At 53.4% G+C, this 15476-nt stretch overlaps 1 protein-coding gene and 1 pseudogene across 8 annotated transcripts in view; both read right to left on the minus strand.

The window, feature by feature from the left end:
* Positions 1-1627: 1627 nt before the first annotated feature.
* Positions 1628-1916, minus strand: LOC109489272 (annotated as a pseudogene).
* Positions 1917-5399: 3483 nt separating this feature from the next.
* Positions 5400-15476, minus strand: part of IL12RB1 (interleukin 12 receptor subunit beta 1) — a 31739-nt gene continuing 21662 nt past the window's right edge. The window contains exon 17 of one of the 8 annotated variants that reach the window (XM_034658063.1): positions 5400-5612. In XM_034658063.1, the coding sequence (XP_034513954.1) occupies positions 5527-5612 (86 nt within the window). In that variant the 3' untranslated portion in view covers positions 5400-5526. The other 7 variants (XM_034658059.1, XM_034658064.1, XR_004624646.1 and 4 more) reach the window with 7 other exon arrangements.

A 15476-nucleotide genomic window follows, 5' to 3' on the forward strand; every position in this document is an offset into this window, starting at 1 on the left:
TAGGACATGTCAGCTTGCTGTCAGAGTCCAAATACTTGCAGCCCTGAGCATATCAGCCCATCAGGCTGCGAGTGACTCTCGCAAAGGGAGGGGACGCCTTTGCACAGCATACGAGCATCGCGGACCGTTGAACCTGTCGAACTCGTGCTTTGAGCAGGATGTGAACGCCGTGGACGGTAGACGACCAACAGGTTGCCAAGTGCAGTACAGAGAACGGGGACGGCCCGAGAGCTGAGAGCAGGAGTTGACATGCTTTCTCTCTAAAGTCGGATAATAAATATTTGAGGCTTTGTGGGGCAGGCAGTCTCTCTTTCAGCCACTCAACTGCCCCCTTGAAAGCAGCCAGACACAGACATCAAAGAGTGGGCGTGGCTGTGTCCCAATAAAGCTTTATTCATGGACACAGAAACTTGAATTTCAGATAGTTTTCACATGTCACGAAATCCTCTTTTGGTTTCCATCCATTTCAAAGAGTAACAGCTACTTGGAGGTTGCGGCCAGCGCTGTCATTGGCCGGCCCCTGGATGAGACGCTCAATGGGCAACAAAGAAAGTATCAGGCCTCGCTGTTTACAAAGTACTGGAACTCTGCTCAAAGTGCTGAGACTGAGACACTAACAGCGTCTGACCAGTGACAAACAATAGGTATCAAGACTTGATGTTTACAGAGTATTAGAACGGAGCAAGCGAGGACGGCTCACCAGGTGTCGGGACCCAGTTTAGGATGGACCCAGCCGCTGGCTCGAGCAGCGCACTGACCAAACAGGGCACTGCTGCCCATCCTCAGAACACTGTTTACTGAGGATCAAGTGACAGGGGCCAGTGGCAGGGTATCGAGTCACAGGGCAGTCACACTGAGCCTTGGGCACTGTGACAATAGCTCTAGACACCAGCTGTTTACAGTGACATGAGACCGGCTGTTTACAGGGGACCAGCTGACCAGCTTCCGGATGCCAGAGTCCAGATGGCGGTGGGACGGGCTCCTCTGCACGTATCTGCCGAGGACCCTGGGCCTGGGGACCCCTCCGGCACCAGGAGTGGGAATGTGCAAAGAGTTCTTGGCCCAGATGAGGGGAAGGTTTTTGTTCACTGAGGAACCCCCAGGCTCATACCTGCTCTTGGGGGGCAGGACTTGAACCAGGCCGGTGTTGGATCCTAGGGTCTGGCTCGCATCCTCTCTCTGCTCATTCCTGGCTGCGACGCCTTGCGCACATCCCTTAGCCTCTCCAAGCCTCCGCTTCCCTGTCTGTAAAATGGACATGACGATGGATCAAGTTTGCCAGATAAAATACAGAATACCCCGTTAACATTGAATTTCAGATGAACGACCAACAGGACCTGATTTTTATGTTGTAGTGAAACAGGTGCTAGCCGGGCATGGGGCAGCAGGTGATTGCTTCTGGGGGCACGTCCATCGTTTTTGTTTGTTTGTTTTTAAGCTTTCATTTATTTACTTGAGAGAGAGAGAAAGAGCAGGGGGGAGGGGCAGAGGAAGTAGCAGACCCCCCACTGAGCAGGGAGCCCGCTGTGGGGACTTGATCCCAGGACCTGGGGATCATGACCAGAGCCGAAGGCAGACACTTCACCAGCTGCCAAGCGCCCCTCCCACCCATTGTTTATGCTCGTTCCAAGGCTTCTAATAGGATGATACAATTTCCTCGTATTACCGCCCGTTCCAATATTGCTCTGTAGCTCACTAGTGGCCCTCCCCACACATTCATCTCTCACAAGATTCCTAAAGGGATTGAACCCCCGCAGTATTCCTTAAGCATGTCTGCCACCATTTCATTTCACCGATAATTTCTTGTCCATAATTTTTTTTTTTTCAACTCAGGAGGGTGAGCTTTGCTTATGGTGTCTACTCTGTGAGCTCAAAGATCGAGCAGGGGCACCTGGGTGGCACAGCGGTTGAGCGTCTGCCTTCGGCTCAGGGCGTGATCCCGGCGTTATGGGATCGAGCCCCACATCAGGCTCCTCCGCTATGAGCCTGCTTCTTCCTCTCCCACTCCCCCTGCTTGTGTTCCCTCTCTCGCTGGCTGTCTCTCTCTCTGTCAAATAAATAAATAAAATCTTTAAAAAAAAAAAAAAAGATCGAGCAATACCTTTTTAGTATAAGAATATCCCAAATGTTGGGGGCGCCTGGGTGGCGCAGTCGTTAAGCCTCTGCCTTCAGCTCAGGGCGTGATCCTGGCGTTCTGGGATAGAGTCCCACATCAGGCTCCTCCTCCGGGAGCCTGCTTCTTCCTCTCCCACTCCCCTGCTGTGTTCCCTCTCTCGCTGGCTGCTGGCTGTCTCTCTGTCACATAAATAAATAAAATCTTTAAAAAAAAAAAAAAAGAATATCCCAAATGTTGCATGGGATTTACTTACACTAAAAACCACAAAGCAAACAAACAAGAAAATGAGATGTTTATTTGTCACATCTGCCTCTCTGATGACGTCTTCGTGACAAGAGGTTGTGAAGGTCCCGAGGGGATCTCAGGCCAGGCACCAAGAAAGGGCCTGACGCATCGGAGCCCTGATGTTCACCGTCCTTGTTGTCCCCAGGACCTCATCACGGGGATGAGCCCAAGCGAGGTCTGGTGATGAGCTCATAAATGTATCGTGTCTCTGGGGAACAGGGCCTGGGTGACAAGAATGACACCATTCAAGAGTTTCGCTAGAATGTCAGCAAGAGGCTCTGGGCCACAGGAAGGAGAGAGGGTTCTTCATTCATAGGATGTCCCCAGCACCTGGAAGCCTTGAAGGGCTCAGGGGAGTTGTTGATCGAATGTAAGATGACGTTCAATAAACAGCTGTTGAATTCACTCTGATTCCACCACTCTTGATTGAATACTCACTGTACGCCAGGCACCCCAACCCCTGCTTGCCCAGGGCTCCCCATCAACAAGGGAGATGGATTTAATACAGTCATCACCATAAATGCAAAATCCTAACTTGGACAAGACCTGCCAAAGGGAGATACTCAGGGCTGGGACCCCCTGAGTAGGGTCCGGGAGAGCTTTCTGGAGGAGGTGACACTTGACAGAGACCTGCAGGAGGAGATTTGCAGGTACAAACAGGAAACAGAGAATCCTAGGCAGTGGGCACAGTGTGTGCAAAGGTCCTGGGGTGAGAGGGAACATAATGATTCAGGGGTTGGCCTCATGCCACCCCCAGCTCCCTTTGACAATTTGCTGGCTCTAGTAGATAGTCAAGGCTAAGTGTAGGATGGTCAGGGTCGCCTGGCAATTCAGGCAGGATGTGGTGACCTCGACCGCCACAGGCGGAAGGCCAAAAGTCTGAACATACCCTTAGCCAGGGGACGGGGGGAGAGTGTGGGGGGGGGAGGGGGGCGGCAGGTGAGGTGAACAGCACCCAGCCCCGCCTCTGCACGGAAATTTCCTGAGCCACCTGCCTGCCCAGTGCACCCTCTTCTGCCATGTTGCCATGGCTACCTCCCAGGACACAGAGTAGGAAGAACGAGATAAGACCACAAGCTGCTGGGCGGAGTCAGGAGGCAGAGAGAAGAGCTTTGGGATGCCCAGCAGCCAACTCCCAGGACTGAGAACCAGGGCCGGGATGGCAACAGTAGCAACCACAGCCATCACAGCTGCCAAAGCCTAAAAGTGCCCAGAGCCTTGCTGGGAGCTACCTCTAATAGCCGCAAAATCCCCCAGCAGGCTGGTCCCAGAAGTATCCCCATTTTACAGGCAGGAAGACTGAGATTCAGAAGGACAAAGCTACCGGATGAGGGCTCCCGGTGACCCCACGATGCAGCAAATCTTTGTTCAGGCTGCTGTGTGACAAGCTACCACAGAATGGGGGGCTTAAACAGTAAACATGGACTTCTCGAGGTTCTGGAGGCTGGCAAGTCCAAGGTCAAGGTGCTGGCAGATCTGGTGTCTGGTGAGGGCTGCTTCTGGGTTTGTGGACACCCACCTGCTCACGGCGTCCAGCCACGGCAGAAAGCAGGGAAAGGAAGCCAGCTTGCCTGTGTCTCTTCTTTCTTAGAGCACTAATCCCATCATGGGGGTTCCCCCCCCTCATGACCTAATCACCTCCCCAAGCCTCCCCCCAACACCACGTTGGGTATCAGGATTTCAATTTACAAATTTAGGGGGACACAAACATTCAGTCTATAGCAACACCCACCTTTCCTTTTTATCCTCACTTTTGAGGTGAGACGATGGAGGCCCAGGGTCCACGGCTGGAATCAGGGTCACTTGTCTCTGGTCTCAGTAGTACTGGCTATAAAATGGGGCTTTGGCCAATTGCCAACATCCATAGGCAGACCTCCACCCCAGCCTCCTGGACCTGTTCTGGGCTGAGCCCAGGCGGATCATGCGTGGCAGGAGGCGTCTCCATCTCCCCACCAGTTGAATCTATAACTCACTGTTTCCAGTTGGTAAAGGCAAATGTGTTCATCTAGTATTTATTACTTACTGTATACCTGGAGAAGGGGATCAGCTGCGAGGGGGGGGCAGTGGAGCTTTGTGGGTAATGGAAATATATCCAGATTGATAGTTTCAGGATTGTATGCTTTTGTCAGATCTCATCCAAATGTACTCTGTTGTACGTGGGTAATGCCCTAACAAAGCTGACCTTTAAAATAGTTATATGATACTTTATTTTAGCACTGTCAGGGAAAGGCAACATCATAACAAAATCCAAATGCTTTGATACAAAGTCTTCTGTTCCAGGAACTTGTGTGACTGGTTAGAGCTACAAAAGGATGGAAAATGCTCTTACTATAGAGTCTAGCTGTCCAGGCGTGCCTGTTCATTTTCTTTTTCTCACTTCAAAATAAAACACATCTGGATTTTCAATCATGTAAATATTAACGTGTAACGTACAAAGCCTTTGTGCACTACGCACGAGCATACTGTAACGTTAAGCGCAGAAAAGAGATGAAAGCAGTCAATTTAGGAACGGAGCCATGACGGCTGACATAGACGCTGCCTCTGTTTCCCCAGCTGCACGATGAGGTCATAACCCCCTGGCCACATGGGGACCGGGTGGGTTGGGGGTAGTGCAGTAGGTGCTATCCAGGAGGGATCAGTAAACCCTGGGTTGGATTTAGTGTCTTTTATCCTCTCCACTGTATGTATTTGCTTTCTGCTGATGGAAATCCACAGAACGGAGAGATCACACATCACACCATGTCCACATGCTCGAGCTGTTCATCTACAGGGCAGGCTTGCTTGCATGGCCCAGTCATGCCCAGTGCACAGCTGCCCCTTGACAAGGTCCACTCGTGGTACTGCTTCTATTCTAGAACGATCTCGGGGGTGCTGAGGAGCTCAGGCCGGTGTCCTGAGGCCCCGGAGTCCCCGGGGTCATCAGTAGGCTGCACTCAGGGTGACCAATGGGGAAGCTCATGGCCCTTCAAGGGAACCTTTGTGGGGGTAACTCTGGGGACTTAGCAGTGTGGCTCTCAGGTTGGGGGTTAATGGGCAGGACAAGGCAGCCGGGTCCCAGGTTGGGTCCAGTGTGTACAACTTTGGCCTCATTCAGAAGTCCAGCCCGTCAACCATTCACTGCAGGTTCAATAGCATGGCTCTTCCCACTCAGACTGGAGGCCCGGGGGTAGATGCAGGAGCCGGGGTAGGTGAGACAGGACACCCAATGCACCTGGGAGAGAGACAGACAGTGGGAGACAGATGAGACAGGGAGAGAGGACAGAGAGATGGGGGAGAGACTAGGAGAGAGATAAAAAGAGCGAGATGGGGGGAAGAGAGATAGAGACGGAGAGACAGAAACAGGGAGACAAGGAGAGACGGGGAGAGAGAGAGGGTTTTAAGGGTGAGTTTGATTTTGGAGCTGGGCTTGTCCTGTGAGAAGCATCTCAGATCTCGGGTGAGGAGCATGACCCTGGGATTAGCAGTACCCTAATAAGGTCGAGGGGGAAGGAGTGTCATCAAAATGGGGTCAGTGCCTCCTGGATCACTGTGAGTCTGGGGACAGCCCATGGGGTCACTGTGCGTTCTTGACTCCAGGGCATGTTCAAAATTTTCCATAACACAAAGCATTTTAAAATGACCTCTGGGCTCCTGGGTCTGATCCCGGGCCTGATGTCCAGGATGGAGCGAAATCTCAGCTCTTCCTGGAGACCAGCCTAGAGGCGCTAGAGTGGGGGATGCCGAGAAAACTCTGAGAATGCCCCAGGCCTGAGACAGAGGCGCCAGGCAGCCTCAAGGAGGCGGCTGGGAATTCTGCTCCTGGCATCACCCTGCCATTTTGGGAAGAGGAGGTGCACACCCCCACACCTGCCGGGAGCGAGGCTGGAATGACCCGGGCAGTGACGGTGGCACTTGCAATATATGGAGCGACCATCCCCCTATGGGCTGCCTTCCTGGGAGAGGCTGGCGGTGGGGGGGAGGCCAGATAGGGGGAATGAGGAGGAGTGAGAAGTGATGGCCTGGGTTGTAGGTGACTTGAGTTCTCATCCTATTCCCCGAGACTGGGGGACATGGGCTGGCCTTGTGATGTCCCTGAGGAAATGGGTAGGAATCCAAATGACCAGATGTGGAGAAACCCATCATTTCACCAGGATAAGTCTCTGAACCATGGCCTCCCCCAAGAGTGGGAACAGGAAGATAGGCCAGGAGCTTAAAATGAACCTGATATGCACCCCCAAAACTGACAAGGGAAGATGCTGGCCACGTTAAAATGGGTCCAATCAAAACCAAACAAACATGGGGCGCCTGAGTAGCGCAGTCGTTAGGCGTCTGCCTTCGGCTCAGGGCGTGATCCCAGCATTCAGGGATCGAGTCCCACATCGGGCTCCTCCACTGGGAGCCTGCTTCTTCCTCTCCCACTCCCCCTGCTTGTGTTCCCTCTCTCGCTGGCTGTCTATCTCTGTCAAATATGTAGTGGGGGAAATGATAATCTGGTGAAACAGAAGGTCAGTTGAGGACTCCCTACAGGGGAAAGAGAAATAAATGAAATAAATGGTATTCTCAATCCTGCAGGGAAACAGAAATGGCTGCCTTAAGAGATCCCAGGAAGGGCACCTAGGTGGCTCAGTTGGTCAGGTCATGATGCTAGTGTCCCAGGATCGAGCCCCGCTTCTGGCTCGCTGCTCAGTGGGCAGTCTGCTGCTCCCTCTGCCCCTCCCCCCTGCTCATGCTCTCTCTCTCTCTCTCTCTTTCAAATAAATAAATAAATAAATAAATAAATAAATAAATAAATAAATAAAATCTTTAAAAAAGAGAGAGAGATCCCAAGGAAGCAACAGAGATGATGGATGTACCATGTTCATGGGCAGGGAAGCTGAGGCTCAAAGGATGCTGATTCTCCCCATCTGAAGGTTTGCCGCCTCCCCCTCCCGCCCCAAGTTTTACCACCATCCCAATCAAAGTCACAGCAGGGGTTTTCCCTTGTGAACTTGATAAGATGATTCAAACATTTACCTGGAAGAGCGGACGGTTGCAAATAGTCAGAATACTTACATAGAACAGGTGGTGTTACCTGTCCTACCAGATATGGGAACCCATGACAAAGCTTGTAATTAAGTCAGAGGGATATTGACACAGGGAGAGAGACATGTTGACCAATGGATTGGAATTAAATGCCCACAGACACGCTGTGCACGTCAGGAATCTGTTCCAAGATGGAGGAGCTCTATCCCAGCAGTGGGGAGGGGAGACTATTCTATAAAAGAATCTGTGAAGTGAGAGTCCACGTTGAAAACAATTCAGTTGGGTCCTTACATCACTTGATTACAAAAAATTCAGTCTTTGGCTCCAGTCTCAGCTTTCATTTTAGCCGGCCTTCTCCAGTCTCAGATCTTCCCCACCTTTCTCTTATCTTATAAGGACACTTATCAGTGGATTTAGGGCCCACCCTAATCCAGGATGATTACTTCTCAGATCCTTACCGTAATGACATCTGCAGAGACCCTATTTCCAAATATGGTCACATTCACAAGTTTTTGGAGGACATGTCTTTCGGAGGACACCATGCAGCCCACTTCGGGGGACCCTTGATCTTAAGATCACACCCTAACACACTGAACACATCAGCCTGAAGTTCATAGGTCATGTCCCTGGTGCTGCCAATTCTCGTTCGCCTCTGGGTCCCCAGTTCTGGCAAAGACTTGGCCCACAGCACATAGGAGGTGATTACAGAGCGGTGAAGTGAAGAGATTCAGGCTCCTGACAGCTGGAGTTTAAGTCCTAACCCTTCAGATCAGGAACCTGATTGCTCTGTGCCTCAGTTTCCCCCTAAAGAAGTGCCGATAATACCTGCCTGGAGAATGTTAGATTGTGGCCCCCAAAAGATATGTCTACCCAGAACCTTGGAACGTGACCATAAAGGGTGTTAAAAAGAAAACCACCGGCCTAAAATGGTGTCACTTCGGTCAGGTCACCACAAAGGGGCTTAATACCTAACTTAACTGCAGTTTCAACCTCCCCCAGAATGTTAGTCTTAACCAGTCAGCTGAGAATTTTCTGATCAGCACCAGTGAGCTGTCTGACACCTGGGCCCTCTCCATTCCACCCACTCCCCAAAGGGAAGAAGAGGTCATCCATCTAACCGGACCACCTACCCTTCTCCCTAAGGGAAGGTGGCCTTGCCTGGAATAACCCTTTCTTTTCTTTTGCTGATAACTGTCTTACCCCATGCTCCTTCTGGTAAAAACCTTCCATTTCTTACAACTCCTCAGAGCTCCCCTCCCCTTGCGAGGTGCACGGCTGCCCACCCATGCGTGGCTTGATAAGACCAATTAGATCTTCCAATTTCCTTGGTCCAATTTTCTCAAGGGTCCCTGCCGACGTCATGAGTTATAGATCTGGAGACAAGATCATCCTGGACTCCGGTGACCCTAAATCCAATGACAGGTATCCTTATAAAAGAGAAGACAGACAAAGTCCACGTGGAGATGGAGGCAGATATCGGGGTGATGCAGCCACAAACCAAGGAACTCGAAGGGCTGCTGGAAGCCATCAGAAGCTGGGAGACAGGCCTGGGATGGACTTTCCCTCTGAGCCACCAGGAGGAACACACCTCGCCACCACTTGGGTTCCAGACCGCTCCCCACCACGCCCCGCCCCAGCCCCCTGCCAGACTGTGTGAGAATCAGTTGGTTTAAACTCAGGCAGAGTTCGTGGGCCTTTGTTCCAGCAGCCCCAGGAATCTCACATATTGCCTTATACAGGGCTGGGGGGGGGGGATCCAATGAGCCAGGACCTGGGACACAGCCTGCCCAACAGTAAGCACTTAATACATGCTCACTGGGAGAATAAACTGTGCTAATTCAGCAAAGCAGGAAGTAATTGTGGACTGTTGATTAAATGAGCAATCAAAGCTCGGTGGGGAGGAGTGCTCCATGCACTCCCAGGTCCCTGGCTCCACCGCCCACGTGGGCCACAGACCCCTGACCGCCGCTCCCCCCTGGGTCCCAGGTTGCCCTGCCTCCGCAGAGGGGACAGGTTGTTCAGATTTCGCACACAGACCGTGGCGCTGCAAGCCTCCGCGGGCTGTGGCTGCGGCAGCTGGGCGGGCGGGCAGGCGGTTGGAACCAGACGCTATTTGCAAACCGAAACTGGGACTGAGGCTTTGGCCACCCACTTGTGAAAACAGCCGCTGCTGTTTCCTCCCTGTGAGAAAATTTCCCCAGTAAGGCTGCATGGGGAGGGGCAAGGGGAGTGAAGGAGGGCTGACTGTGTTCCTCGGGGACCTTAGGAAGTGAGGGCACCTTTGTGCCTCAGTTTACCCACCTGCAACTGGGCAGCACTGGGTGGGTGGAAGGGAGGGATTTGCAGGCTTCTGTTTGGAGATACTGGATTGGGGATGCTGGGTAAATGGCTTCACCTCCCTGAGCCTCAGTTTCCCTATCTGTGAATTGGTGAGACCCACACAGCTGCTCTTTCCTTTGGGAAACATGAATCAAATCCTATCACCTACCTCAAGACCTTTCAGGGTGCCCCGTTTCTCTGAAGGTGAAGAGCAACCCCCTCCCCGTGGCCCCCAGGGGCCATGAGTCCAGGCTTGTTGTCCCTCCCCCCATCATCTCCCTATGCTCATTCTCATCTTGGGGCTCGGGCCTCAATGCCACCTCTTCCAGGAGGTCTGATTGGGAAAGACCTTCTCTCTGCCGCATCTGGCCACGTGTCCTATTTTATTCATTCTGTCCATCTCCCTCCCTGCCCCCAGGCCATATGTCCCACCAGGGCAGGGCTAGGTCTCAATTGTCCTCAGCTGTGTCCCCAGCGCCCAGCCCAGGGCCTGGCACACAGTAAGCGCCTGGTAAATGACTCTTATTATGAATGTGGTTGTTTCTGAACACAGTGATTAAGTGCATTGGTTTCACATGCCTGTGAACAAAACACAGGGTCCTGATGGCAAGAGAAAAAGAAAGGCAACGTGGGCGGACATCGGAGCTGAGACCTGAACGAAGGAGGTGCTGGAGACATGTAGGTGTCTTGGGGAAGCCTGTCCCAGGCAGAGGCACAGCCTGTGCAAAGGCCCTGGGGCAGGAGTGTGCCTGACATGGAGGAGTTTCTAGGAGGTCAACGTGGACCTAGCGGGTTGTGTGAGAGGAGGCAGCTAGTTAGGCTTTAACAGGATGCCTGGAGGCCAGTAAAGGGTGAGTCACGGTCAGCTATCTGGAAAGTCAGAGGTCTGTCCTGGCGGCTCTCCAAAACAAAGCCACAAAAAGCCGGATCGAACTAGACAGGCCCAAGACAAAAGAAAAAGAAAAAAAGCGCAAAATCCTGCTCCCCAAAGCTCTCCTCCCCGAGAAGTAAATATCCCACCCCTTAGTTAGCAACTGTCAATAAAAGATACAGAGCCAAACCCCAGGCCCAACAGCTCTCCCTTGAGCTCGCCTCTCTCACATCTCAGAGAGTGTACTTTCGCTCTTAATTATATGTTCCTTCTTGCCCCACTCCACCGTTATGTCTGGTCTCTCCTTGAATTCTTTCTTGCAAAGACACCTAAGAGCCTCTGGCAACATCCTGGGGAGTGGGGGGGGGGGTGCTGGGAAGTGAGAGCAGCAAGACCAGCAGGGTCCTGTGGCTAGGAGGAGGATTTTGGCTTTTACCTTAAGGGACATGGGAGCCATAGAGGGTTCTGGAGAAAGGAAGGACAAGTCTGACTCCAGCTGCCACGGAGGGAAGATTCTATGGGGGCTGAGAGCAGAAGCAAGGAGACCAGGGAGGCAGTGCCTGTGTTGGTTCCAGGGATAGATACCGGGGCTGGACCAAGTGGGAAGAAAGGGTCAGATTTGGGAGCAGTTTTGCTGGAGAATGGAGAAGAGAGTCAAGGATGTCTGTTTGATCCCATATCACAGGAAAGTAAACTGAGGATCTGGGAGCAGAGGGATCTAGGTAAAAGAGAGGCTGAAAGGGACAGCAGGCAGTAAAGAGGTGGCCAGGGTCTGGAAGGGAGATTCGGGACCTCCCGCTGACTCACCAGGGCAGTCGGCCTCTTCCCGATACAAACACTGTCCTTCCACCTCTGATTTTCTCTATAATTTCAGTCTTGTCGGAGGGCAGACGCTCACCACTTATGTTTGACAATAGGCCTGACCCAGCTTCATACAGGTTTATTTTCTCCCCTCAGCGACTCGGAGACCAGGGCACGATCACTATTTTACAAAAGGGGAAACTGAGGCCCAAAGAGACAGAATGGCCATGCAGGTTGATGAGTGGCAGAGGAGGGATTCGAACTCAGGACATCAGGCTCGGGACCCTATTGTTGGGACGCCTGGGGGTGGGGGGGCGGGGAGAAGCATCAAATGTCCCAGTCTAGAATGTATTATTTAGTACCTGGCTTCAGATGGGGGCTGGAGTGGGAGCCCCCCGTGTGCTAGGAATTCAGGTTTCAATCTGCATGGCCTTCCACGCCAGTGCTTCTAGGATTGTTCACTCTTCCGTTCAATCTTAGCCACCTTCAGATCCCTGCCTTGTGCAGGGAGAAGTCCAAGATCCCAGGTTGGGAGGGTTCAGGCCTGGATACTCCCAGTTCTGTAGCATGTAGGCCAGAAGGAGGTACCCAGAGCTGGGGGCTTCCTAAAGAAGGGACCCTCAGCCTGAGACCCCCTTCCTGCGCCCCCACCCGCACAGTTAGGATGAAAGGCAGGGAGAGGGGCCAATGAGGCGCTTCCCAGGCCAGAGGCTCCACCTCAGACCCTGCCTCCAGCCACGACTCGTGGCTGGCACCAAGGACGTGACTTGGGCCACCCGCCAGACCATAGCCACTGAGAAACCAGCTCGGGGAGGTGAGAGTGTCACTGCCCAGCCTTCCCTGGGTGGAAGCATTTGCAATGACTATTTATGGGGCAGACCCAGGGGACAGCAGACTGGAGGGCAGTCTGAAGCCACCGAGCCTGGTGGCTGGACCAGAGTGACCAGTGATGCCCCTGGGCCTGGAGGCTCTGGATGAGACTCTTCGTGATACAGGCCTCAGTTTCCCCACTTAAAAATGTGGCCACGGGGAGGTGTGTGTGTGTGTGTGTGTGTGTGTGTGTGTGGCTGTGTGGTGAGACTGGATGCTGAGCTGCTGGGTTTCCGAGGTTTGAGAGGAATTTTTTTTTTAAGATTTTTTATTTATTTATAAGACAGAGATAGACACAGCCAGCGAGAGAGGGAACACAAGCAGGGGGAGTGGGAGAGGAAGAAGCAGGCTCATAGCAGAGGAGCCTGACGTGGGGCTCGATCCCATAACGCCGGGATCACGCCCTGAGCCGAAGGCAGACGCTTAACCGCTCTGCCACCCAGGCGCCCCTTGAGAGGAATTTTTATGCAGTCTGGGTCTTCTGGACAGCAGGTGAGGGCCTCTGGGCTTCCTGGAGCCGCCCCCGAGGTCACCCTGGGGACAGATGCGGGAAACTTAGGACTGGGCTTTCTGGAGATGCCTAGACTGACACCCCCCCAACCCCCCGCTGGCACAGGGATAGTCTGGGAGATCCTCAGGCAGGCTTGAGGGAGAGACAGAAGTAGAGAGAGACAGGGAGTGAGAGTGATGAGGAGAGAGAAAGGGAGAGAAATGGGAAGAATAGAGGGGAGTGCAGTCAGGGAGACACAACCCGCCACCCCCTGCAAATCCACAGGAAGCTGGGGGCTCAGGATCAGCCCCCTGTCCCCTGGACCACAGCGGAGAATTAAAATCTCTATGTGCTCTTGAGCAAACCATGGGTTTGGTTTGGTTTTATTTTATTTTATTTTATTTATTTATTTGAGATAGAAAGGGAGCACAGAGGGAGAGTGAGAGAGAGAAGCAGACTCCCCCCCCCTCCAGCCCCAACAAAGAGCCCCTTGCGGGGCTTGATACCCAGACCCTGGGATCAGGACCTGAGCGGAAGGCAGACGCTTTGCCGCCGACTGAGCCACCCAGGCACCCACAAACCATGACTTGAATATTATCGTGGACAATGTTAGCGACAACTTCACCTTGCTCCCTCTCCTCCGCTCCCCACCCCCAAGGAGGACTCACTACCCCCATTTCACCAATGGAGAAACTGAGGCTCAGAGAGCCCCGGGGCTGCACAGCCGGCTGTGGGGGGGCAGAGCCAGGGCAGCCCCGGATTATCCGTGAGACACCCCCCCAGCCCCCAACCCGAAGGCACATCCGCGACTGCCCCCTTCCCCCACCAGCCCTCCCGGAGTGTTTTTCTTCCCTCCTGGGTGTTTTGGTTTCGGCAGGAGCGGCCCTGCGCGCAGTAGCAGGCGGTTCCCGCCGGCAGGGTCAGCCCAGGGCGGGCGGGGAGCCAGGAGCAGCTCGGGCCCAGGGTGGGGAGGACTCGGGGCGCGACCCACGCCCTCGACCCATCACGGGGTGTGTGGGTGTGTGGGTGTGTGTGTGCGCCGTCCCCCTCCCCACCCGGTGCTTGCTTGGTCCACCTAGACAGTGGGGCCCAGCGGTGTCGCGGGGCCCAGCGGGGTCGCGGCCCCCACGCGTGGCCACAGGGGGCGCCAAGGGGCGGGTGGCTCCGGGCAGGGTTTCCCGCGTCGGTGCCAAGGTTCCGTGCGCTCCGTTCGTTATTAAACATTGATGGAGGCGGCCGGGCGCCTGCCCGAGAGGCCTCCCGGTTAGGGGACTAGGGCGCAGATGTCCCAACGCCAGTGCGGGGGAGGGGGGTTGCGGGCTGGACCAGAGGGAGGCGCTGGGGGCAGGGGGATGGGAGAGGTGCGCAAAGACCGGGAGCATTCTTAGATAGGACACCGAATCCCAAACAATCAAAGGAACGTGTAAATTAGTCTCCATCAAATTAAAAAAAAATTTTTTTTCCTACAAAAGACACTCTTAAAGTCAGTGAAAAGGAAACTCACAGAGCGGGGGGAAAAGATTCACAAATCTATCCGACAAGGGATCAATATCCAGACCATAGAAAGAAAGCTTAGGACCCAATAATACAAAGATAAATAACCCGATGAAACATAAGGAAAGGGTCCAAATAGAGATTTCTCCCAAGATGTACGAATGGGCAACAGTGCTCAAGGCCAACAGTCCTCAGGGCAATGCAGATGAAACCACAGTGAGACCCCGCCTCTCCCTAGGACGGCTCCCCTCCCCGCCAATGGGAAATAACTGGTATTGATGAGGATGTGGGGAAATGGGAAACCCCACACATTGCAGATGGGAACCTGGCAGCGCCTACAGACCACGTTCACAGCAGCCCTGCTCACAGTCGCCAGAAGGGGGACCCCACCGGGATGCCATCCGGGAATGAATGAAGAAATAAAAGAGCGACCCATCCACGCCGTGGAATATTATTCATCCATAAAAAGGAAAGAGGTTCTGATTCATGCTACAACATGCATGAACTTCAAAAACATGCTGCTGGGGCGCCTGGGTGGCACAGCGGTTAAGCGTCTGCCTTCGGCTCAGGGCGTGATCCCGGCGTCCCACGTCAGGCTCCTCTGCTGTGAGCCTGCTTCTTCCTCTCCCACTCCCCCTGCTTGTGTTCCCTCTCTCGCTGGCTGTCTCTATCTCTGTCAAATAAATAAATAAATAAAATCTTTAAAAACAAAACAAAACAAAACAAAAACATGCTGCTGTTTCTTCCCCAAAACAACAGACCCAAAAGGCCACGGGCTGCATGATCCCACGGATAGGAAACGTCCCAGCAGGCCCATCCAGAGAGACAGCACGTTGGTGGTTGCCAGGGGTTGGGTGAGGTGGGATGGGGAGGGACTGCTCATGGCCAAAGGGTTTCCTTTGGAGGTGGTAAAAATGTTCTGGAATCAGAAAAAGGTGGTCCAACGCTACAGAATAGTTCACTTTGCAAAGGAGCTTTGTATGGTATCTGGACACTTCTAAAAACCAAACAAACAAAAAAAAAAAACAGGGAAAAACAAAAAAGGAGGAATGAACAAAGGCGCACAGTGAGGGGCAGGGCGGAGGCAGGTACGTGTGAGGGCCAGGCCGGGGCTGTCCTGTGTCATCTCCCGCTGCCCAGGGTTCCCGGAGGCCAGTGATACCCCAGCCCCATCCTGGCTCGAGGGCAGAGACAGAGCCGACGTCTCTTTCTGACCAAGCCCAGAGGCC

Source organism: Ailuropoda melanoleuca, chromosome 4, assembly GCF_002007445.2.
Source record: "Ailuropoda melanoleuca isolate Jingjing chromosome 4, ASM200744v2, whole genome shotgun sequence".
NCBI lineage: Eukaryota > Metazoa > Chordata > Mammalia > Carnivora > Ursidae > Ailuropoda > Ailuropoda melanoleuca.